General features: G+C 38.5%; 1 protein-coding gene across 15 annotated transcripts in view; it reads left to right on the forward strand.

Annotated features, from left to right (window-relative positions):
• The window catches only part of arvcfb (ARVCF delta catenin family member b), a 201064-nt gene that overhangs the window by 165654 nt on the left and 11565 nt on the right, over positions 1-23845 (forward strand). For 13 of the 15 annotated variants that reach the window (XM_077560509.1, XM_077560507.1, XM_077560508.1 and 10 more), the window contains 5 exons: positions 1172-1289; positions 1382-1553; positions 4620-4637; positions 7800-7871; positions 23642-23769. In XM_077560509.1, the coding sequence (XP_077416635.1) occupies positions 1172-1289; positions 1382-1553; positions 4620-4637; positions 7800-7871; positions 23642-23769 (508 nt within the window). The remainder of the gene's footprint in view (positions 1-1171; positions 1290-1381; positions 1554-4619; positions 4638-7799; positions 7872-23641; positions 23770-23845) is intronic. The other 2 variants (XM_077560504.1, XM_077560505.1) reach the window with 2 other exon arrangements.

Raw genomic sequence — 23845 nt, forward strand, 5'->3', positions numbered from 1 at the left:
ATCTGCTGTCTTAACTGACAGATGCACTATCCATAATCCTTCCAACAAAGACAACTGTCCCCCAAAAGACTCCTAAAAATGAAACAGCTGGCAGTAAAACTCAGTCCGTCTGCTCCCAAACACATGGCTGTCAAATAAATCCAAGGTGCGTGCTCCCTCGGATTCATTTACAAGGGTACTCGAGACCATTGTCTGACAGCTGAAGACTGATAGCAGCGCTTCATAGACAATTGAGGACATTGGCAGACATGATGTGGCTGTGATCTGAATTTCAGAAGTTTTCGATTGGGTAGATTTGGAATTTTGCACGGTGTGTGTGCTATATGCACAGAGCGGGTCTCTCTGTCATGAATAGTATGTTTATTTTGAACAAAACAAACATGAAGTGGTGTCGGGTGTGATGCACACTTCTGCTTATTGTTACAATACTCCCTGCAACTACCAGACTTAATGGGGTTTGTCTAATGGGATTATGCATCTTGGATGCTCTCATAAATGAAATCACGTGAGGAGCTGGGAGTTCAAGCTATCCTTTAACCTTTCGTTCTGCCTTTCCTTTTATAGGCAGTCAGGAAACAACATTTCAGGCTATGAGTATGGGTAGTATAAGAGTAGAAATTCTCTTTGTACTGCAAATTTCACATTGACTGATGTCAAAGACTTGCTTGAAATGCCTTGTACACGATATCAAGCACTGACATCTTTTCATTGTCATCAAGCCTAATAAACAATTCATCTCTGTGAAATAAAAAATTGTCTGATAATGCTTTGCTTTTTCTTAGTCGACGATCATCTTTTGGAAATAAATAAATCATACTCATCATCACAAAAATCAAACTTAAAAACAGCTGTATATTTTTCCCGCGTTGACACAGCAAGCATGAAAGGATACAGAGTGAGAGGCATGCAAACGGTTCTGCATCTCTTGAGCTGAAGGATGGAGATGATGCCTTGCTGAAAGGCGCCTTGACAGTAGCCAGCAAGCAGACTAGCATCTGAAATTTTACTTTTTTTTGTCAGCAGTGGGACTCAAACCCATGACCCTTCGGCTCCAAAGCTCAAGTCTTTACATATGATTACTGCAGTCCCATATTGCTGAGAATTGTTGTTTTGGAAAACATATGTCTTTGTTGGTATATCCTTAATTGAAGTGTATGTGTGTCTTCTTTAGAAACGTAAGCTCAGATGGTGCAGAGGCTCGGCGCAGACTGAGGGAGTGTGACGGATTAGTGGACGCCTTGCTGCATGCCCTCCAATCAGCTGTAGGGAAGAAGGATATGGATAATAAGGTTGGCTACCTGCATTCTACTCATTTACAATTGGCTTGATCTTGGCAGATGCTCTAACACTGACAATGTTCTATTTGCCGCCTCCCGTCTAGTCTGTGGAGAACTGTGTCTGTATTATGAGGAACCTGTCCTACCACGTCCACAAAGAGGTGCCGGGGGCCGAAAGGTTTCAGGACCCATCAGCACCACAGGCCCCTGGCTCTGCTGGGCTACAGAGGAAGAAGAAGGATGATGCTGGCTGCTTTGGAGGGAAGAAAGCCAAAGGTGAGGAAGAGGAAGCTTTTGAACCTCATGAATTAGTCTATATTACTGCTTTAACATTTGTTTCCCCAATCACATATCATTTTATCACATCACAACCTAACATGAACAACTTGTTTGGTAGATTATTTCTGTTTTGTAACTAATACCTGTTGGAAAGCCTGTTTGTGTTTATTAAAAGGAACACACATTTGTGGGATGAGAAGCAGTATATGTTGCACACATGCCTATTCTTAATTAGTTCTTTATGCTATTACTATTGACTCTTGTTTGGTGTTTTTTTGTGGATTAAATACATAAACTCTTGCCAGTAACAAGGAAGAAACAAAACATGTTGGCAATTGGACAATTTAGGGCCAAATCCACTAAAAGTTTGCATGGCTTTTACGCGGCACTCACCAGTACAAATGGAGCATACACAGTGTCTAATTCTCAAATCGTGTGCAGATGGTCAAATGCGCCTCAGTGCTCCGGTGGTATTTGCACATATTTGACGGAGAAATTGTCTCTATGCAAATGAGCCTCATTGATAAACGTGTAATTCACTAACACCAATGCTAATTGCTACACAAAGTTTGAGTGATGCAAATAACATCTATAGAAAGCTGTTGTAAACGCCTGTGGAAGCCTCAACGGCACGGGGAAACGCATTGCAAGAGCCATGTGAGGGAACGCTCCGACATGTACAGTATAAGACGTCATCCAAAATAGCCCGCCATCCCCCTTGTCTACCTACAGTATGCCCACAGTTTTATGACAGTCCCTCTTCGGCCAAGACTCTAAGCTCACATTCTGATAATGTATCTATAACAATAATAGTAAGAAAAATAACGTATTTTATCAGTCCATTTACCATTTTAGGCGCCTTTATTGGCACTCAAGGACACATTAAATAAAATAATAAAAAAGTGGAAATAAATACATAAATAAGGACAGCGCAAAATGACATTTTGTTGCGTAGGCAGTTTTAGGCAGGTGTCTTTTGAGCTGTGATTTGAATCGAGTGAAAGAGTCTCCTCCTGTCATTTTTCTGCCACAGTGTTCTTGGCATAAAGTCAGCATTTATACTTTGCCATGTGTGGCACTCAGGGAGAAAACAGGTGCAAACTGCGCTCAACTGTTTGTGGGCATGTTTGCGCTGCTATGTCATTAGTGCAAAATACTTTGCGAATAGGACGTTAAGACGTAGCAAATTGCAGGTGCAAATGAAGTGCAATAAATGGCGCTATCAGCTCATTCTTAATGGATTCGGCCCAATTTTGTTTTTTTTTAACAACCTGGATCCCCAGTAGCTTGTGGAGGAACCATCCGCAGCCACAACAGTCTGGCACCTCCTCCTGTGACCATGCTGTGTGGAATGGCATTCCACTACCCAACCAGAGTTTTTGCAAGTCAGCATCAAAAGTATGGCAAAGCTGATCCCACAAGTCTGCAGTTAAATTGAGGTTAGGACTATTGGCAGGCCACGCTTTTAAACACTGTTTTTCAGAGGCGAGTTGTTGAAGAATATTGACATTGCCTTAAATTACACACATGTTATCCAGTGATGGAGATGCTGCTTCATCTTGCTGATCAAAAGAGCTTACTGTCTTCAATTAGCATTACAATCTCCCTGTCTTCTCTGCACTTTGATCCTATGATCAGACTCATTGCTGAACATAACATTCCTCCACATGTTGATGTTCCAGGACAAGTGTTTCTGTAAGCCGTGTTGCAAGGTGAAAATGTGACACATTAAACATGGTGACTGTGATGCATATACTATGTTATGCTGCTCATCCCACAAATGTTCCTTACAAATAGGGCATCACGTAGAAGGGAAATTTCCAAATGTATTACATTTATTGGCAAGAAGCATTGTTACCACTGAAAAATAATCTACCAAAGATGATTCCCCCCACCCCCAATGATATTAAATAACTGCCTTCTTTCCAGTCTTCTTTTCTCCCTGTCCTTCCACTTGCCTCATAGACTAGACACTTGTTCCCACTTATCTATAAGAATGTGTCTTATTTCTTACAGTGTTTGTGTGTTTCTATCAAATTGACCATTTCAATTATAATAAATTCAAAATCAGTCCTTGTCAGCCTGCATTGTTGGCTCCTTGTCAGATATTACGTTCAGATGTGTTGTAAGCAACATCTCCATCTGTGCTCTCCTGAGCTCTTAGCAGCACAACACCGTTATCTCCCTGCTGTACAACAATAATGGCTGTCATTAATCAAATGGCCAATGAAGTGTGACTGCACGTCGGTGACCTCCGGTATCTAACGACTCTCCGGAGACATCTCTCTTTTTGTGGGTGTGAGAAACACAAACCATACATGTATATGGACTTCTGAAGAAAGCAATTATCCACATGAACACTTTGTTCTGTGGAAACGCACGTTAAATAATGAGTTGTGTGTAGCTGCTGCGGTCCCCCTCAAGGTGTTGTTTCTAAGAGGACCATTAAACATCACCATAAAGAAGCACAGAGCAATGCAGTTAAGTGACATTGTCGGCAAAATTGTTGGTAATTTGTTGCCTTAAGTAGGCTGCGTATTGCCTCATATTCGGTTTAATGTCTTATTCTGTATGAATTAAGATACACATTTATGATCAGAAACAGCAGAGGTGTTCTAGTTTTGATTGGTTAATGAGCAGCCTGAGACTTCGATCGCATCTGTTTTTTCTTTTGACGCAGTGAGTTTAATGGAGCATGTTTATAAATGCTGGCAGCTTGCACTGTTGTTTTTCATTCTGTCTCCTTTTTTTGTCTCAAATTTGATGCTAGAAATGAATTCAACAACAATTGTCCAAGATGGTTTTTTTGGGCAGTTTCAGTATCGCTTAATTAAAAAAAAGGTTTCCCCTCTTTTCTCTCTTAAAAGTACATTCTCTCTCTTTACTTCTGTACCCTCTTTTGTGAGCTCCTTTAATTGTCACTCATGGCTATTTTCAGAAAATGATCTCTGTTCTCCTTTTTACACAGCCCTTTGACATGTGAGCATGGCTTTTTCACCATGCCCCTTCTCTCTTTTCTGTGCTTTGTCTTTTTTTGGCTGCTGCTTCCGTGGCTAACTGTAGAGGAATGGTTTAATCAAGGTGAGTGCACCATGCAATCTTCTTCTCATTGTCGTTCTGGTCCAACCCATTTTCCCTTGTCTCATTCCCTAGAATATAGTTAGAAGAGATGTTGTGTGTGCTCGCAAAACCTGACATTGGTTATACTCATTTCACATGCATTGTTGTTTTTTTATTTAAATTTTTTTAGGTCACACCCATCTGACGCGGTCCGGTTATTTCGTTAACGAAAAAACTAAACAAAAATATTTTCAGATGAAAACGAGACTAGACTAAAAAGCCCTCATTAATAAGCATTAACTGGGACTAAATTAGTATGCAATTTCGTCGACTAGTGAAGACGAGACATGAAAAAAATGGACTAAAATCTATGGACAGACGACATGAAAATGATATGGTTTTGAAAAATCCTGTCTCTGCTAATCTGTGACTGTGACACTGTCATGTGATACCCCCTTTCAAATCTGTAGCTAAGAAGTGCAACATGCACAAACACATGGGACAGACAGGAGGTGGATCCGCGGTGAAAGGTAAAAAAAAAAGAAAAAAAAAAGAAGTAAATTATAGTTGTAACATAACATTAATCCAACGGCTATAATGTTCCAACAATAATGTTAATCCGACTGCTAACTAATGCTGGGGAATTTTACTAGCTCGTAGCTTGGAGCCGTAGTAGCCACTTGTTAATATACTGTAATTGTGTGTCAATTGTTTTTCATCAAAAAGATGAGAGAACATTTCATGGGAAATAATTTTTGATCCGAAATTTTCAACATTATCTGCTGACAAAAAAATATACAGGGGTAAAATGGTTGTCCTGCCTAAAAGTGCGTAGACTAAAACGTTGGCAGAATTTTTTGACTAAAACTAGATGAATAAAATTATGTTTTCTTGGACTACAATAAAGACTAAAATGCTAGATTTATAGTCGACTATAAGTTGACTTAAAAAAAACGGATGGGGTTGACCAAGTATGATAAAAAACTAACAAGCGTGAGTGAAGCGGAACTAAAACTGAGACTAAATTTAAAAATCTGTCTGTCTGATAAAATTAACACTAGTCTGGTTGATATATTTGGTAAAGGACTGGGAGGTTGTAGAGCTTCCCTCATCCAATGACTCAATCAGGTAAACTACAGAAAATGTTTAAAAATAAATCATCCTGAAAGCCGTTATAAAGTTGTTTTTTTCATTCATTCATTCATTTTACAGTTAGACCTGCTGTTGTAATATTCATATAACATATAACCCAGGTGGAACTTGAACCCAAAATTAACTGCCTTTGACGCTAATGTCTGGTCCATTAGGCTACTGGGTCTCGTATTCCAACAATGGAACCACTCAGAGTCCAGTGACAAATAATTATTTTCATGGATGAAAGGTCCATTTTTATTAACACAAATCCACAGGATCTGAATTTGAAGGATGGCCAAGAAATGAAGCGCTGCAGTGAGTTCTTACTTAATTATTTCTTTATATGTAGCCATTGTACCTTAAAACAAACAAACAAAAAAAGTCTTCAAAATCATTTGGATGGTACACTGATTTGGAAAAAAAGAGAAAAGCATTTCTGTTGTGCTCGGCCGAGCATCTGCGGATCACCTTTGATTAGTTCAGCCAGGGAAAATGTTGAGTTGATTTAACTTCTTCGTCAAACACTAAAATGATCTGACTTGCGTGAAAGTTTATTCGTTCACATAACATCTTATTTTTGTAATGATTGCACCAGCCTGTTTCGTTAAATCAACTGACCTATCTCTCTGCATGCCTGCATGTGTGTGGTCCGGTTGCCTGGCGGTGTGCAAAATGTAAAGACAGCGGAGTGGAAATGGAATTTTCCTTGAACAAGTATTTTTGTCCGACTGTCAAGGAACACTATCTAGCTAATAGTAATGAAACTTTTCCCAACAGTGGGGTGAGGCCCTTGGCAAATAAATGAATAATTATTTTTGAGTTTGAGAGTTTATTTCCTGAGCGGAAGCAGTGTGCGCCTGGAAATGGTGTCTCATTATGGGGTTTGTCATGTACAGTAGATCTTTATACTGTCTCTCGGGAATTATCATGAGCATGCAACATGACCATTAGTTGCCAGCTGTAATCACCACACCCTGTGCATTTCCTCACATCCTTACATTAGTGAAGGTTTTTCCCTCATAGGAAGTCCTCCTGTTGTTGTTTATATCATCATATCACCATAATGGTTGATAGTCAACGATAATTATAAGATAGCGTGAAACCTTCATGTTTGCGTCATGACATCATTTTATAGGCCACAGAACAGAATTCAAATGGAATATTACATGCTCAACAACAATACGATTCTGATGAAGACAAATAACAATATGGAAGACACATTCTTTTTGTTATAAAAAAAATAATTATATGGAATACCAGGCAGGCTAATTTAGACACACCTAACGAAGAGAGGTCCGTAAATGCATGTGGAAGAACTTGAAAGCACAAATCTCAACCCCAACACCTTTGGGATAAACTGTAACAGAAATAGTGAGCCACGCTCTACATCAAACTCTCACTCTCTTCTGGAGAAAATACAGAAAAATTCCCACAGATAAACTCCCATCATCTTGTTGATCTTGTCCAGTAAACTGGAAACTATCATAGCAGCAAATTGGGACCTCATTCAGGCAACAAATATTTTCCACTTTGTCTTACATCAGTTTTGTCTCACATCTACAGTGAGACTGTTTACTAAAATCATTGAATCATGATCATTATCGGATATCCGTAGTTACATAATCATTCATTTAAACAGAATAATTTGATAGAGTTTACAGTACTGCATAAGTAATGGTATTGTCTCTTAAGAAAAAAGTCTGACAAACAAGCTAAAATTATCTCCAATACTCAGATTTCTTTATGTATGTATACTTATATTGTGTAAGCACCATACTCTCCCACTAGTTCTTACTCCAAACACACATCCAGCGAGCACAGTTTTTAATGAGTTGAGGAACTAAGGTTATTTACATACCTATTCGCTCTATAGCTGAGGAGTTCTATGCTAAAATCCCGAGTCCCCAATTGACAACCTGTTTTCTTATATAAAATGTGTCTTCGCAAGATATTTTAAACATTAGAAGTTTTACTTTCCCAAATAAGACTACATTTCAGATGTTTTTCTTAGTCAATTACATTGTGCCTTGTGCTCTCTCCTCCATCCAGGTAGAAAAAATGGTGAGAATGACAAAAACTACGACACGTTGGATCTTCCCAAGCGTACTGAACCGACAAAAGGTAGGCACTTCACCATCAAGTGAAACATGCCGAAATTGAATTACAAGTTGTTAGCTCTGAAACAGATCACTAGTCACATCTGTGGGATACATTTTTTCGAGTCCAGTCAAGTGCAAACTCGCCAGCAGACGTAAATCTGCATTGTGATAGCAGCAATTGACTGTCACTGATGGTATAGTGATTCTTATTGGTGATTCTGAATATTGTGCAGCAATATTGTGTGGATTCAGTTCCCACTAAATGATGGTGTCAATGTGAGTGGGAATGGTTGCCTTTTCTTTTTTTTATGTGACCTGTGATTGATTAGTCACTAGGTCAGGAAATAGCTTGCCTTTTTTTTGCCTGAAGTCAGTTAGAATACGTTTGTACCTCTCTGCTGCCATAAACGGGATTAGCAGTTATAGAAAATGGATGGATGGGTATTTTTGTTCAAATGTTACAATACTAAGAGCACTACAAATAATACAAAATAAGCGTGTTGTCACATCTTGAACTCAAATACTTACCTGTAGTTTGTCTGGCGCGTTTAATACAATAATAATAATAATAATTGTTGCTTAATGTTTGTTTGTGTTTGGCCATTTCAATGTTTGAAAGCACTATATTTTGTTCACCCTGTTTTTAAAATTTGTTTCAGTATACGTACTTCAATGGCGGTTCAAATTGCTCTGCACATTATTTTAATAGTGATGGGAATTCCGGCTCTTTTTAGGGAACCGGTTCTTTTGGTTCGGTTCACTAAAAAGAGCCGTCTCTTTCGGCTCCCAAATGGCTCTTTAGATTTTTTGTCGCTTAAATAAATATATTACCAACAACAATTTAAAACAATGCGCAATATGAATTACTAAATTGCACTATATCAAATGTTTGTTGTATAAAATACACTTTTATTTATAAACTCGACTATAAACTCAAATAGAAAGTGCAAACAAACATTTAACTATTGACAAATTAACTTAAATAAGGTTTAACAATAACAATTTTCAAGTGAAACAACAGACAAACAGAATCGCACAGCAAAATATAAATAAATTAAAATGTGTAAAATAAAAATAAAAGAAAAAATCTGCATCCAGAAAACGGTGTTCTTCAGTCTAGATTTACATTCAGAAATGCCAAGTGCCTCAACTTTGAGGGGTTGATCCTATTTCTTCTCTCCGTTAATATATGTCCTGCTTTTGAGAAGATTCTTTCAGATGGGACTGAAGTGGCAACAATGCACACTAGAGCCTCCCCGATATGAAGTTTTAGTCTTGCAGACTTTACACTCTGCCTTAGTTTTGTCAGTTGTTGTATTGAAATGTGTCCATATATTGCTGCGTTTTCTCTTGTCACTCATTTTTTAAATGTTTTTTTTTACCTTTCCGTTTATACAAGCGCTCTCCTCCTCTCTCTCGTCTCCTCCCTCCCGTTCGCGTTCGAGTGTGTGTGACTGCTTGCAGCGTGCTGTCGTGTGCCCCTCTCCCCTTTTGCTGCTCAGCGCTGAGCGCAGACACAGAGACATCACACACACATACTCACCAATCAAATGCGGCTTTAGAGAGAGAAAAAAGAGAGAGCGAAAAAAAAAGCGGCTCCCAGTCAGGAGCCGGCTCCCGTCGTTCATGTCAAAGATCCGGCTCTCAGAGCCGGTTCGTTCGCGACCGACACATCATTATATTTTAAAGCACATTATCATACAGCCAACTCTGCTGTAAATAAAGAAAAAATTGTAATTAATGTGCCAAGTCTAAATGAGAATTGTGTTCTCATTTGTTTGAGTTAAATATGCTGCTATGGCATAGCAGCTATGCCATTGTACTTCTGATAAAACAAAATCCTCTGCTGTCATCTCATTTTTGGCTAGTGCGCTGTTTATTGGTTGGTGCAATCACGTGTTGCATAGTATGTATTGGGTTGGGTACAAATGTGACATTTGTCTAGTTATGTGTGAGTAACTTATTTGAACTTTTCACGATTTGTGGTCTGTACACACACGCAGCTCCATCACTGTCTTGTGGCAGACACGCGAGTAAATATCACTTCCTTCTAATAGTCCACATTAGCATGGAACACTTATACAAGCAGGTTGTAATGAACTATCGTCTACACTGATTTGCCCTTTTCAGATTGAGTCAAAGCCAGTCATTTGCAAGGTTGTAATAGAATAAAGTTGAAAAGTAGAGAATGCCAATAATATACAGCAGTCCTAAAATGTCATCCGCTGTGTACTTACAAAGAAATCTTATTCAGCATCAACAATATAAATAGAGAACATTAAGGAATATACAGTAGGACCATAAGTATATACAGTATAACAATAAGGAAAATACAGTAATTGCTGATGGCAGGTGAGTGTATTAATGTGACATTAGCCTCATCTAAACCAGTGGGGGTTTATAAATGTAAACATAGTCATATTGGTTATGTGTCGTTTGAAATGTGCATGTAAATAGAAAGTCAAAAGAAATTGGATATAGGGTTTCAATTGGAAATGGGCATTTGGCCTATTATGTCATCTAAGTAACACTTTGAAAGTGCGCTGATTTGCGACTGTAAAGGTTTATCTCTGTAAATGTGTATTTTTTTTTTATTGGTACTCACTATATATAGTCTCTGCCAGCCCCATGTCAGCTTGTCATGTAGGCAGAAAGACTGAGAGCAGCCCTTATTCAGTGCAGAGGTGTGAAGAGATCGGGCAGATTACGTGTCCTGATGTGATCTTATATAGTGAGTTGATACTGAGGTGCATCCTGGCAGTGCAAAATGTTTCTTTTTTTCTTTTGTGTGTGTGTGTGTGTGTGTGTGTGTGTGTGTGTGTGTGTGTGTGTGTGTGTGTGTGTGTGTGTGTGTGTGTGTGTGCGTGTGTGTGTGTGTGTGTGTGTGTGTGTGTGTGTGTGCATCAGATGGATATGGCATGCAAGACGAACAGACCTGATTGGGTACATGTACAGTAAATACAATTCCAGTTTGATATGGTAAAAGCATTGAAAGAGTTAAATGATTATTTATGCTTGCCATTGAGTTACATAGGGACATGAATACATACATTTGCTATAGAGAAAGCAGTTATTTACACTTAAGTGTTTTTGAACCTGTTCTATTCGATCATGCAGGTGGGTGGATATGTCTTTTATATACTGGAACAGTTTTCCTGTACAATGAGGTTGTTTGATATTCTTCCTCGTTAGTTGTAACTAATATAGAATATCAGAATAACAACCGTGTATGGCATAAATAAGAGTTGGATTCTATCTATATTGTGTGGTCTGGCGCTGGAAATTGATTCACTCATACATTGAAGTTGCCATTCAGTTGTTATAATCCACATAAATCTAGCTGTAAGTAATGCCTCTTTAGCAGAGATATTTAATATCTTGGTCTGTAATGGAAAGAACTTATTCTTAATGGTGCTCCATTATTCTTTTGGATCAGAACAAAGACAAAAGAACGAAGAGGCGATATGAGAAGCAATTCTGATGTGTGAAAATAAAAATCCTTTTGGAGCTTTGGTGAGTGCAGCAGCCCCTGAGATGATGAAACATTTTTCCTGCAGTTAATTGAAACCTCAGCTAAACCTTCACACAGGTTGGGAGGTTAGCAGAGGATGTAGCAGAGAGCTGAGGAGTGTGATGTGCTCTTCCTGCTATCTTGATTTGAATGGTAATGGTAAATGGACTGCTTTTTATATAGCGCCTTAACTACACTATATGGTGTCCAAAGCGCTTTACAATGCCTCACATTCAGCCACTCACACACTTATTAACACACCAGTGGTGGACTGCTGCTATGCAGGGCGCTGCCAGGTCCACTGGGAGCAAATCGGGGTTCAGTGTCTTGCTCAAGGACACTTCAACATGGTAGAAGGGGTGAGAATCAACCCCACAACCTCACAGATGGGAGACCACCACTCTTCCACTGAGCCATGACGCCACTGCACCTTGATTTGAAGAAGGTTTTATGCTTTAACCCCTGGGCGTTATTTTATTTTGAAATGGCTTGGTCAGAACCAACAAAAAGCAAAAAATAAACCCCAGGGGTTAAGCAAAGCTTTTAGGTCATCTCCAGAATTGTATTTAGGCAGAGACAAATAAATGTAGTATCAAAAATGAGAACAAATTGAAATAAAAGTACCAAAACTTTATTTCACCATCTTATCCATCCAACATATGTATGTCTGTTAACATCCACACATTATGCCAATGTCTGTCTGAGAGGGTAAAACAGTACAGAACTTTGGGCTCCTATTAATTGGCAATGGATGCAGACACAAATTAGACCACAAATCTTGAAAAGTCATTACTGTGTACACTACACCTCATAACAAACGCCAGCCTAAAGAGGCAAAGCCATCGTTGCAGACAGAGTATATATGACTAGAAGTAGATTTTCAAACGGCTGTTGTCATGGTCCTCTTACTGTCAAGTGTTTTGCTTTTATTTGTATTTTTGTGCGTTTTGTACTGTATATGTTTAGATGTTTTACCAAAAAAACAAGGGAGGCATTGTAAGCAAGCAACAATGGTGCTACTTGGTGGAAACTAGACTAAGTTTAGCTGTTTTTCCTTATAAAGAGGTTATATTATTATATATGTTATTATATTGAGTGAATATGGAATCCTTACCGTTCACACTGTCTCTCAAATGTTTATGTCTCGTCGCCATTTTGTGCCTCTCGGACTATGTGATCCTTTTAAAATAAGGATCAGCAGTCAGGATGGAGCATGTATGCTAGAACTGATGAGTTATTTTTCAAATTCCGTGCAGTCACCAAAGCAATTTGGAATTATATTAGAAATGCCTCAGCAAGTTGGCTTTCTTGCTTTTTCACTTGCCTCTTGGCCTGCACGTTCTCTATTGTTCTGCTCACAATCACCCATGGCATAATTGGCAGTTTTTTGTTGTTGTTTTTTGTCAATTGACAGCAGCTGTATAATATGTCTCACTGCTTTGTCTTCCAAGATTAGAGTGTTTAATTCGTGGAAAGGTCTTAGCATTGACAAACAGTTATGCATTGTATTGTATAACCCTCTTTGCTATCATCCCACAGGAGATCTCTATTTGCGGAATAATGAACACAGACTCCTGTGCTACCAGTGTTGACGAGCTCTCTGTTACACCGCTGCACTGAAAAGTGTGAGGCTGGATTGAATTAAGAAAAAGTGAGCCACACTCCGCTCCTGTCGCTGCGCATATTTTACTAAAAAGCTCACTGACAAGAATCAGATTCTTCGAAACAAAATCACCACTCCACCCACAAGACATGATGAACAGCCTGGTGCAGTGAGACCATTTGTTCAAGCAGATCCTTTTTTTCAAGATAAAGCCTCTTTGTGCCTTAAATGCCAAGTCTCCAGTGTGGTACCATTATAGCGCATGGGAGGGAAAAAATACAGCATCTACACTTCATGTCATTTAAAAACAGAATATTGTAAATGATAGATTGTGCACTCTAAATTCCAAGCAGCAGTTTCACATAGCTTCTCTGTTTTTGCGGGTAGAATTTAACACCAAGACAGAAAACGCTGACGTTGGGTCTTGCAGATGGATTGGTTGCTGCAGTAAACCTCTCGCTCTCTTGTTCAGACTAAACACCACTTATGTGCTAGAGATACCGCCCCAAATTCACCCCTTCTGCCTCACTTCCTTGCTGTCACATTTCATAGAAAGATGAGACCTAATTACTACGACTGCCGCATAAATGCTTCTTATTCCTACCTGGACATGTGGATAAAATAAAACGTGCATACAAGTTTAAAAAATAAAGCAAAATAGACACAAACAGATCGCGTCCACATACACCATGTACAGGAAAACTGCTCTTTTTTTGGGTGTGTGTCTGTTTGTTAGCTTGATGCATAGGGCAACTGTTCATTGACTGTCCCAATGGTTGCAAAATGTGTCTTTCACATTCTTCGCTCTATTTTCAGGAACGCCACCACAGAAAAAAAGCTGAATGGCTAGTACAATGTAGCTGATGTTCACATTCTCCTAACCCACGTTCCACGCAGGTTTCCGCTCTGGCAGTCAACAAAAATAGAGATTAAAAGACAAAAAAAAAAGAGAGGCATAATAAATTAGACCACCTTCTATGTTGTTGAAAATACAAAATGATTTCTATAATAATACTGTGCGACTGCACTAGACATTATTCATGGAATGAAGTCATTGCAGCTTCATATGTGTGATGACACATGCAGCATTCATCGACATATACTTAAGGTAATTACAGCACTTATTCCCAGGGCTGTGGTGATGCATAAACTTCATTTAGCACATCTCGGAAATCTGCTAAAACGACTTTAATACAGTGAAACAAAAAAAAAATACTGAACTGAACCAAACTGAACTACACTATTTGGTAGAATCTAGTCATTGAAGACAAGAATGATTGACAACTTTTTTTTTTTTTAAGGCAAGGCAAGACAGCTTTATTTAAATAGTGCATTTCGTTCACAAGCAAAGTCAAGATACACAAAGTATCTTATTAAAATTACTAAAACAATGTGCAGTGCAGGAAAAAGATTTGGGAAAAATAAAAATGATAGTTTTTAAAGTGGATTTAAGCGTGAAGTGTAGTGAGTGGGTAACATAACATAAGGTCTATAAACCATTTGGTCTTTAGATTTGATCCTTGTCCAGTAGGTACTTTTATGTTCAAACTTTCTATATTGGCTGCATGTCTAACATGTTATTGAACTGTGATGTAGTGCAACATGATCTTGGCAGTTGACCACCGAATGAGTGTATGTGTTGTGGTATTATATGAGAGCTCACGCAGCACACTGTCGTTGGGCTTAATCCATTGCTGTATTTAAACCAATGTCCACAGGCGGTCCAAATCTCGGGGTTGCGATATGCATAGCAGATTGAACAGGAAAAATAATCGCAGCACGCCTACTGAAGATGGTTTAGATCACTTTCAGTCAACATCCTAGCTCTGTCAAGTGTTATTGTGCGAACAGAGCAACCTTGCTGTCTGGCTAGACGTGTGTATACATAGAGAACAGCTGGGATTGTCATTCTCTACACAAGAGTTAATCCAAAGTATCCATCACACTTAAGCATGTGATGGGTTGATGGGGCTGGAACAAGCATTAAATGAGGGATGGGTGCTGACACCAATCCAGACGCAGCAAATCCCTTCACTGTCAGCCACCATCACAATCGGCATCGTGCATTCTGGATGCTAGGTCCGCTCCGAGGGCGAGGTTGCGGTGCACCAATCCAGTGGAGTCGAGGGGGATGGAAAATCATTGTACGCCTCAATCAGGATTCAGCATTTGCCCAAAATAATAATCAGATTTGTGCTGATTTTGTGACTCTAATAGGCATCAAAACTGTAAATTGGTATCTGAGCTTGCGTGTGCTTTTTGGAGACTTAAAAAAAACTCTAAATACAGAGATTACATTGAATCACATATACACTCAACAAAAATATAAACGCAACACTTTTTTTTATTTTGCTCCCATTTTTTTTAGATGAACTCAAAGATCTACAACTTCTTCCACATTCACAATATCAGTATTTCTCTCAAATATTGTTCACAAACCAGACTAAATCCTTGCTAGTGAGCACTTCTCCTTTGCCGAGGTAATCCATCCCTCCTCACAGGTGTGCCATACCAAGGTGCTGATTAGACACCATGATTAGTGCACAGGTGTGCCTTTGACATCTGACTGTGTTTATATTTTTGTTGAGTATACTGTATGTCAATTCTGCTTATTTATTCTAAGATTTATATAGAACTGTAAGAAAGGGGCAATATAACGGAAATATACCGGTAATTCTGATTGTATATACTGTATCTCTATGTACAGTACGTGTGCATGGATTTGTAAACATTTATTATTTTTGTGTTTTGCATGGAAGAAAGTCCACCCAAATGTGTCACATCATACCACATGAGCTTGTTTTTTTTGTTTGTTTTTCTTATTGGTCAGCGTAAAGTGCAAGATTGTGAAGATAAAGAATGTTGGACTATTGAGTGAAATAACCATCTATAATATTAATAATAATAATAATAATAATAATAATAATAATAATGTATTGGATTTATATAGCGCTTTTCTATCTAATCAGATACTCAAAGATGGGATAGAATGCTCCTTTAGACAAGAAAACAAGACATGCGTTTTATCAGATGTCTGAACAAAACATGACAGCTAATGAGCATTTATAATGACATGCTAACAGGATACATATTTACCAAAGATTAATTATGTATGCAGTGTGTTTAGCTGTTTCCATGCTTCCGTTAGTTTCTGTACATTACAATTTGCCAGTTGGAAGCTTTCAAGGTCTGGTTTGGAAGCACTCTAAGATTTTTTTCATACATATATATATCTGGGATTTTTGACATTTTAAAGACACAGTTGGTTTCAGTATCATATTATTCCAAGTGTCTCTATATAAATGTGTGTTGGAGTAATGTCTTTACAATCCCAATCTCGCATCAATTAGCATTTAGCCTTTGGCCCACATCTTCCTCAGTTATATACATCTTCAGTTCCCATTCCAGTCACTACCATATATATTTGACTTCCCTCGCCATACTACACACATTCCCTACCACTTGCTTGCTGTTGCTCAATATCCTTCAGAAAAGCAGCAATCCACAGGATTATCTCTGTTTAAACCCCGGAGGCTGGACATCCAACCTCAAAACCCAAACCAAAACTGCTGAACACTTCACCAAATGATAGCTTTGTGATTCCGGTTCCTTATCCCTTTTTGCATGTGTTGTGGCTATCACTGGAGTGATTTCCCACTGCAGCATTCCATGAAATTCATTGGGGAGAAGTTTTACACAGACTGCAAGAAATTTTGTGGGATTCCGTTTGCCTTTCAGATTCAAGTGGTTATTTACAAAAGAAAATGTTAGATGTCCTCTATAGCTTGTCTCTGTGGACCCATTTTCTAGATCTTTCTTTCAATATCTGTCTTCTTTGCTCACTTTTAGGAGGATTTTACCCATCTAACAGAATTATACATTTACTTCACATATTGTTCTTTAAAAGATGCCCATTTTGCTTATTTTTTAAGTATTTCAGTAGATGTTTGTTTTGAAGTAGAGACTAAATGGAGCACAGGTATTTCTAGGCTGATAATTGGAGTCCTTGGAGTAATATTTATCCTTGTTTCTGTGGATTTATGGTAAATAAAGGTAAGCTTTTACAACTTCATAGGGTCCAATCAGTGGACAGTCTTCAGCGCCAACAAGCGCAGCAGTACAGCCAAGGTCATCAATTAGAAAGCACTAATTACATTGACCAGAGCATTCTGTATTATGTGAGTTTACACTAAAATACAGGGTTTTTTAGGATGTTGTTTTTTGCTGACTCCGCTGTCAAGAATGACTAAATTAAAACATATGGCAACGGAGAGGACTTAGGAATGAAGTCAGTCTGCACATTATGTATAGTATACTAATCTTAACATATTTTCTACATCAATTATAGTGCAGTTTGGGTGCATATGCAGCAATTTGTTTTGGAATATATGGAATGAGACGTAAGGATTAATGTCAGAAGGAAGTGAAACCAAATGTTCCTGCCAATGTTTTTTTTTCACCTGCTGCCAATGTACAGTATTGTTACGATATGCAGTTGCAGTGTCTGCATACTGTAGAATTGGCAGAGGACCAGGGTATTCCACAGTTACCATTCAAATGGATAAGCTTTTAAACAATTAAATATTAGCTTCAATTGAAAGGGCATTCAGCTTCTGGATTTATTCCATTGTTTTTAATTTAATTATGTCTAATGAAACAATTAAATATGACAATGACACCTATGTTCTGTAGGCTAATGTGAAATTTTGTGATTGTCACTAGCTGCTATCCACTTCAAACCGTCATTTCAGCCTCAACACACACACACACACACACACACACACTTGGTAAAATAGCACTATCCAAATGTACCATTAGACCAATCCATTATTTAGACCCCTATGTTTCGTTCATTACCAAAAGCATACAAAAAAAAAATGTTGACTGATTTTCAACCAACCAAAAACACCTCCATTCAATATTTACCATGCAAACATAAGATGTAAATGTCACAACATTACCAGGATATCACTCTCAGTTCCCCCTGTGCGATGTCATATGTAAAATGCATCGAAAATGTTGGGTTTACTGCCTTTCAAGCACAATTTATGCCATTAGTATAAATAGCACAGTTTATAAATATATATTTATATCCTGAATCTTAGAGAAGTAAAACAGATCGGAAGGCCATCTAATTGTGATAACAAAAATAATCTCCTAAATAATGGCAACAATCACACACATTATTGCAATTCATTCACTTATAGACCTTTGGGACAGAAAATGTATCAATATGTATCAACATTTAGACTCGACTTGGATTTCAGGATAAAGTTGGGGCTTTCCTGTCAGTTTCAAGTCAATTTGCCAGCATGTTTTTGGCTGCCTCATCAATATGTCCTATGTGGTTCAAAAACCGTACAGTAGGATTTAATTTTGTGCTACGAAAGTTTCCTGTTGTACCATAATGGTCTTTCATAGCCTGGAAATGTTGGTATAATTGGCGATGGACACCTGATGTTGAAAGGCAGATATGGAGGAAGTACAAGCTAGGGGGTCTGAGTTGTCTATTTGTCTCTTTTGACACTCTATAATCTTCCCCAACTGTCTTGTCCCCTCAACCATCCGATCACACCAGGACATCTTTGTGACCCAAAGCTGATGGGCAGCTGTACAAGACGGGCTCACAGCCGCATTCTGCTTTCCTTTGTCAGCATCCAGAAAACTGCAGTATGGGTATGCTAATGTCCCATGCCCCGGGGCTGCCCGTAGAGATGCCAACCTACAGAACAGTCCAAATGGGTACCAGGGGATATAATGAAGCTTTGACTCCTGGCTGCTGTCCATATGAAGGGGGATTTAGGAGGGGTGCCTTTTAAGACAAACGGTGAATATATTTTCGAAAATACAAGCTTTTATCAGACTTTGCCTCAAGCTTCGGTTGGAGATACTTGGATGCTATAAATTCATTCAGCATACTTGAGTCGAAGAGTTTGTTTTCTATGAATCCTGCATTATAACCAGGGGCTTTACCACAATATGAATGGTAGCACAGACCGAGAAAGACAGTTTGTAATTCAAAAACATGTTTCTCTGACTCACATCTAGCTTTAAAATACATTTCAAATTCAGCTATCTATCAAGCTATCTATCTGTCAAGTCTATAAATCTATCAAGTCAAACTTGCCTGTATACTGTAAAAAGTAAATTGCTCTAAAGCCTATGATACAGTAGCAAAGCAAAAGATGAATCACATTGTAAGAGGGGTTCGGTGTAGTGGAAATAACTGTATTGTGATCAGCTCCATCATTGTGAATCTCCTCAAAACGATGTGGCTCAGATAAAAGGATGGCGTTTTTAAAACACTGAAGGTCTTGCCAATTTACTTTGTTTTGTTTCCAGAGTTCCATTGCTGATCATTTGGTATTTAATTAAACTAGGAGAACTCTGACCCTTATTAAACAAGCAGCTCACAGTTCTTGTAATGATACTGTAAATTGTTGCCTCTCTGTGCCTCTGCCTTTCAAGTGTCTTCATTAGTTTCCCATGTGGCTGCATACGTTTGTATAAAGACATGAAAGCAAGCTGGTGGGGTCAAATGTGCATGGCATGAGAGTGGAGAGTCAACAACTCAAAACTTCCTTATTGAAACAATGCATACAATACAAAAAAACAACAAATCTGTGGTCGGTCAGTGCTGTTCCCATTGGTCTTTAAGTATTTATTTTTGCTCTGTCTTCCTTCTGCACGACAGGGGGGTGGGGGGTGGGGATGACTAATGTCTGAGCTAACTTTAAGTCAATACTGCAAAGGTTTGGGCTGTTCCGAGATGGAAGAATTATTTATGTCCTGTTGTTTGTTTTCTGATGCTCTACCTCCACATCTCCCCTGGAAAAAAAAGAAAACAACAGAGGGATTGTTTTGAGGCTGAGGCTTGTACCTGTTTGATTGACGAGCATCTCTTTTTGACATGCAAGGGCCCTGGTGTTTGTGGCGCCATGTCTGTGTGTATTATTGAGATCCAGGTGTTTTGCAACTAATCCACCCTACAAGAATGCTGATGGCAGACTGTAGGTGGTGTTTGTGTGAAAGAAAAGTTGACTTTTGAGTGTCTTACTCCTGTATCAGATAATCCATTACATTTTACCAGCTTGCCTCACTGCTGCATCTTGCCCTTAATTGCAGTCGATACTAAAACGACATGAACCATTAGTGCTGTAACTTTGTTGTTGGCGTTTTCACAGTCGTTTTACACTCTCTGAAGGAGTCAGTCAATGTAAGGCTGTCAGGAACAAATCTTTTTTTAATTGATTGTCCTATCATTTATTAATATATAGACAGACATAAAAATCGCTCAGTTGCCTTTTTTTGGTGTAGGTTGGGGGGTTGTTTATGGACGCCTCCACAAGTAACACTTAAGTCCCACATTAATCATGCCACTTTACACGCACACTTGGTCACTGCGTAGCGATGTGTTGATAATAGACGTGCTTTAGACAAGTTTAACGGGGGCACAACAAATTAGTGGAAGTTGATTTGCTCCTATAAAGTAGTGATGGGACGTTCTGTAATGAGGTGTAAGCTTGTTTAGTGCTAGTTTACTTAAAAAGCACCAAACTGTGAACGACGCTTGGTGAAAGGGAATGGACATTCACACATGTGATTTGCAACATGAATACGCTACAGTATGTAGTCTGCAAATACTGGAGAATCTTTTCTAACTAGCGATGATATGATATATTATATTGACTAATGATTTTTTTAAGAATGCGCGATAACTTTTTTTTTCTTTCACCGATACGATAACCGATAACTTCCTGCTCCGCGACATCGATAACTTTTTTTTATTTATGGGAAACTATAAATATATCTATTGTTGCAGCTTAAAAGAATAAAGGGTCATTGAAGGATATGTTTGTCCGATGATGTCCATTTTATGAATCATGTGGTGTGACTAAAATGAAATAATCAATTTGGGACTTTTATTTTGAAATACATTTTAAGATAGGAGTTTGTACCATCCACAACACAGCAAAGGACCCATGGGAGCAGCTATCAGGTTTGTACTGTCTTGCAACTATGGAAAAAAGTTACCCTTTTAGGAACTGGTACATAGTGGTCATATTTTTATTGTAACTTTACTTGTAAGGCTAGCTAGCTTGTTTTGTTTAGATGGCTAATTGTTATTGTTGTTTTAATTCAAAACATAAATAACTGCTTGGTCTGAAATCATTATCTGCCCTAAAACATTGAAATCCCGCTTCTTACTATTATAGCAGGGTCGGAGGATGGCAAAGTGGTCAAGCTCTTATGCTAATCAGTTATTATTACCGTTAATATAGTTGCCTGGGTTTTGTTTGCGACTCCCACTAGTATTTATTAATGCTTCAACAAATACATCAGTCACAAAATAATTCACGTACTGTAACACTAGTGACGTTTCCACAATGCACATTGCACACATATTTTGGACATTTAATTATTTGGCTACTTAGAGTATTCTTTACTGTCATTGTTTACCTCAACTAAAAATTGACAGTTTGGCTATTTGGTTATTTGTCCACTATGGAAAGGAGTACTTGAATGGTATACAGTAGGATGATCATTTGCTTAGAAAAGTAGGCTAACTCGCTCCCACCCCCACACACATACACACACACACACACATACACACTTCTGAAATGATGGCTATGCCTGTGTCTACAAAGTGAAAATAAGACAGCCAGCAGACTGGCAGGAGATGACTGAAGATCACAGTGGCACTTCAGTAGATGATTGCAACAGACTTTAATCTGGCCAACATTATTAGGAGAGACCCCAGGCACTTCGGGCAGACATTATGCCCAGGCTAAAAAGATAAAACTAAATATTATTTCTTTTTATTTTCTGGCCCAAAAGAGTAACAAAATATTTTTACTAACAATGCCCAGTGAATTCCTTGTTTAACAGCAAATACCAGTTCAATTGACGTTTTTAGGTGCTGCCTGACAAGTGCACTACAGATATAGAAAATATGTACTGACCTATGCACATTTCATTAGCAAGAATTGTATCATATTAAGCGGAATTAGCTGATTCTCAGCACTGTGTGTTTGATTCCAAGTTGCAGATGAACTGGATTGTTTCTAAAAAGGCTTTCCAGCTTGCTGATTAGGCACAGTTACCCAGAAAGATGAGGATCGTGCAGAAGGATGCTGAGCGGTCGACTTTCCACTCTAGTCTAGTGCCTATTAAGGAGAGTAGATGTGATTGATGCTCTTACCTGCTCACAAGGCGGGGTCACGTGCACAACTCATGATTCTGCTGCAGATTGCATTAATATTCTCACTACAACAAATTGTAGCAAGCTTGTATGATTTGGAGGAAAATATCTACTGTATGTTTTTGCACATTAAAGAAAATCATTCTAATTGTTACACTGGCTTGTAATTATGGAGAAGAAGAAAAAAACACATTTGTCATTGCCAAGGCAATCCACTATCACCTACTTAAGTGCTCTATATTAATTCTAGACTAGCCTGTATATATATGATGTTGTGCTGGCTCTAGTACCAGTGCTATCTTTCCTTTTGAGAACTGTGCAGTGCTTGTACAAATAAGACGTTTGTTTTAGGACTTAATATCGTAAAGCTCTTATGTCCTTCCCAAGTTTCAATGTGCGTCATGGGAAGCCCAACTTTATAATGCAGTTTTAGTGGTTCTTTGCACGGTAGCATCATGCATCATCCTCCAGCTCCCTTAAACCCTTTGAAATACACTTTTCTAAGAATACATTTTCCTTTGGTGGAATGGCAATGTCAACAAAAAGGATTACTATACAGTATATCAGCACCAATATAACATAGGGGTTTTAAGTAGAGCCTAAAAATATTGTCAATTGAAGATTTACTGTAGGATAAAACAGTGGCTTATTTTCTCATTGGAGCTGAGAGGCCAATTGCAAACTCTCTCTTTCCTCTTGCAGATAATAGGAAGGAAGCGTTTGGTCAAAATGTTTATTTTGTTGTGTCTTTATCAGCAGTGAGTGGTCTGCACAGGTCAGCAGAAGTCACAATTCTTATAGCAATGCTGCCTTGGCCACACTCCAGGTTTTTATTGAATCCATTTATTTCTCTCTGTGCTATTGATTCACCATCTGCCTCTATTAAGCAAGAAACATACTATACAGTACATATATCTGCTCAGTGCTTTACTGTTGCATTGGGACACTTTAGATACACCCTCAATGTGTACTAATAGTTTGTGCTTTTTATAACTGAATAGAAAATTATGTAATTGCAGACTAAATAATTACAATAATTCCGCTCCGAGCCTCTGACCCACTAATGTGATGTTTACTGTTGTTAATGATATAATGTGAACGGTTCTGAATGACCTTGACAACAACTGACACTGTGCAAAATCTCACTTGGAAAATGACTGCAGACTTTGAGATTCTGTGCCTGTCTGCCTTTCCCTCCCTGTGTCTGATTTGTCTAATAGCCGATAATGTCATTATGTTCCTATCAGAGGGAGGCCTGATTAACAATGGTGGATGTGTTATGTGCAAACGAGAGCAAAATATCAGAAACTCTGGACTCGTCAGATCAATAATCTCCTTGTGGTCTCCTTGTTTGTCATTCTCAAGTATTGACTGTCATTATGCTTTCATACCATAGTTAGCGGCGATGTTGCTCAAAGAATGTTTGACCATTTTCTCGTGTCAAGTCTGTCTTTTCGTGTGTATGTTTCCTTCTAGGTTTTGAGCTTCTTTATCAACCAGAAGTGGTGAGACTCTATCTTTCTCTGCTGACTGAGAGCCAAAACTTCAACACCCTGGAGGCTGCTGCTGGGGCTCTGCAGAACCTTGGTGCTGGGCAATGGACTGTGAGTGTAAGGGTGGGGATGGTACAGCAGACACCATGTTTGACATATTTATTTTTGCAACAACATTTGGGGTTTT

The sequence above is a fragment of the Vanacampus margaritifer genome, chromosome 3 (assembly GCF_051991255.1).
Source record: "Vanacampus margaritifer isolate UIUO_Vmar chromosome 3, RoL_Vmar_1.0, whole genome shotgun sequence".
NCBI lineage: Eukaryota > Metazoa > Chordata > Actinopteri > Syngnathiformes > Syngnathidae > Vanacampus > Vanacampus margaritifer.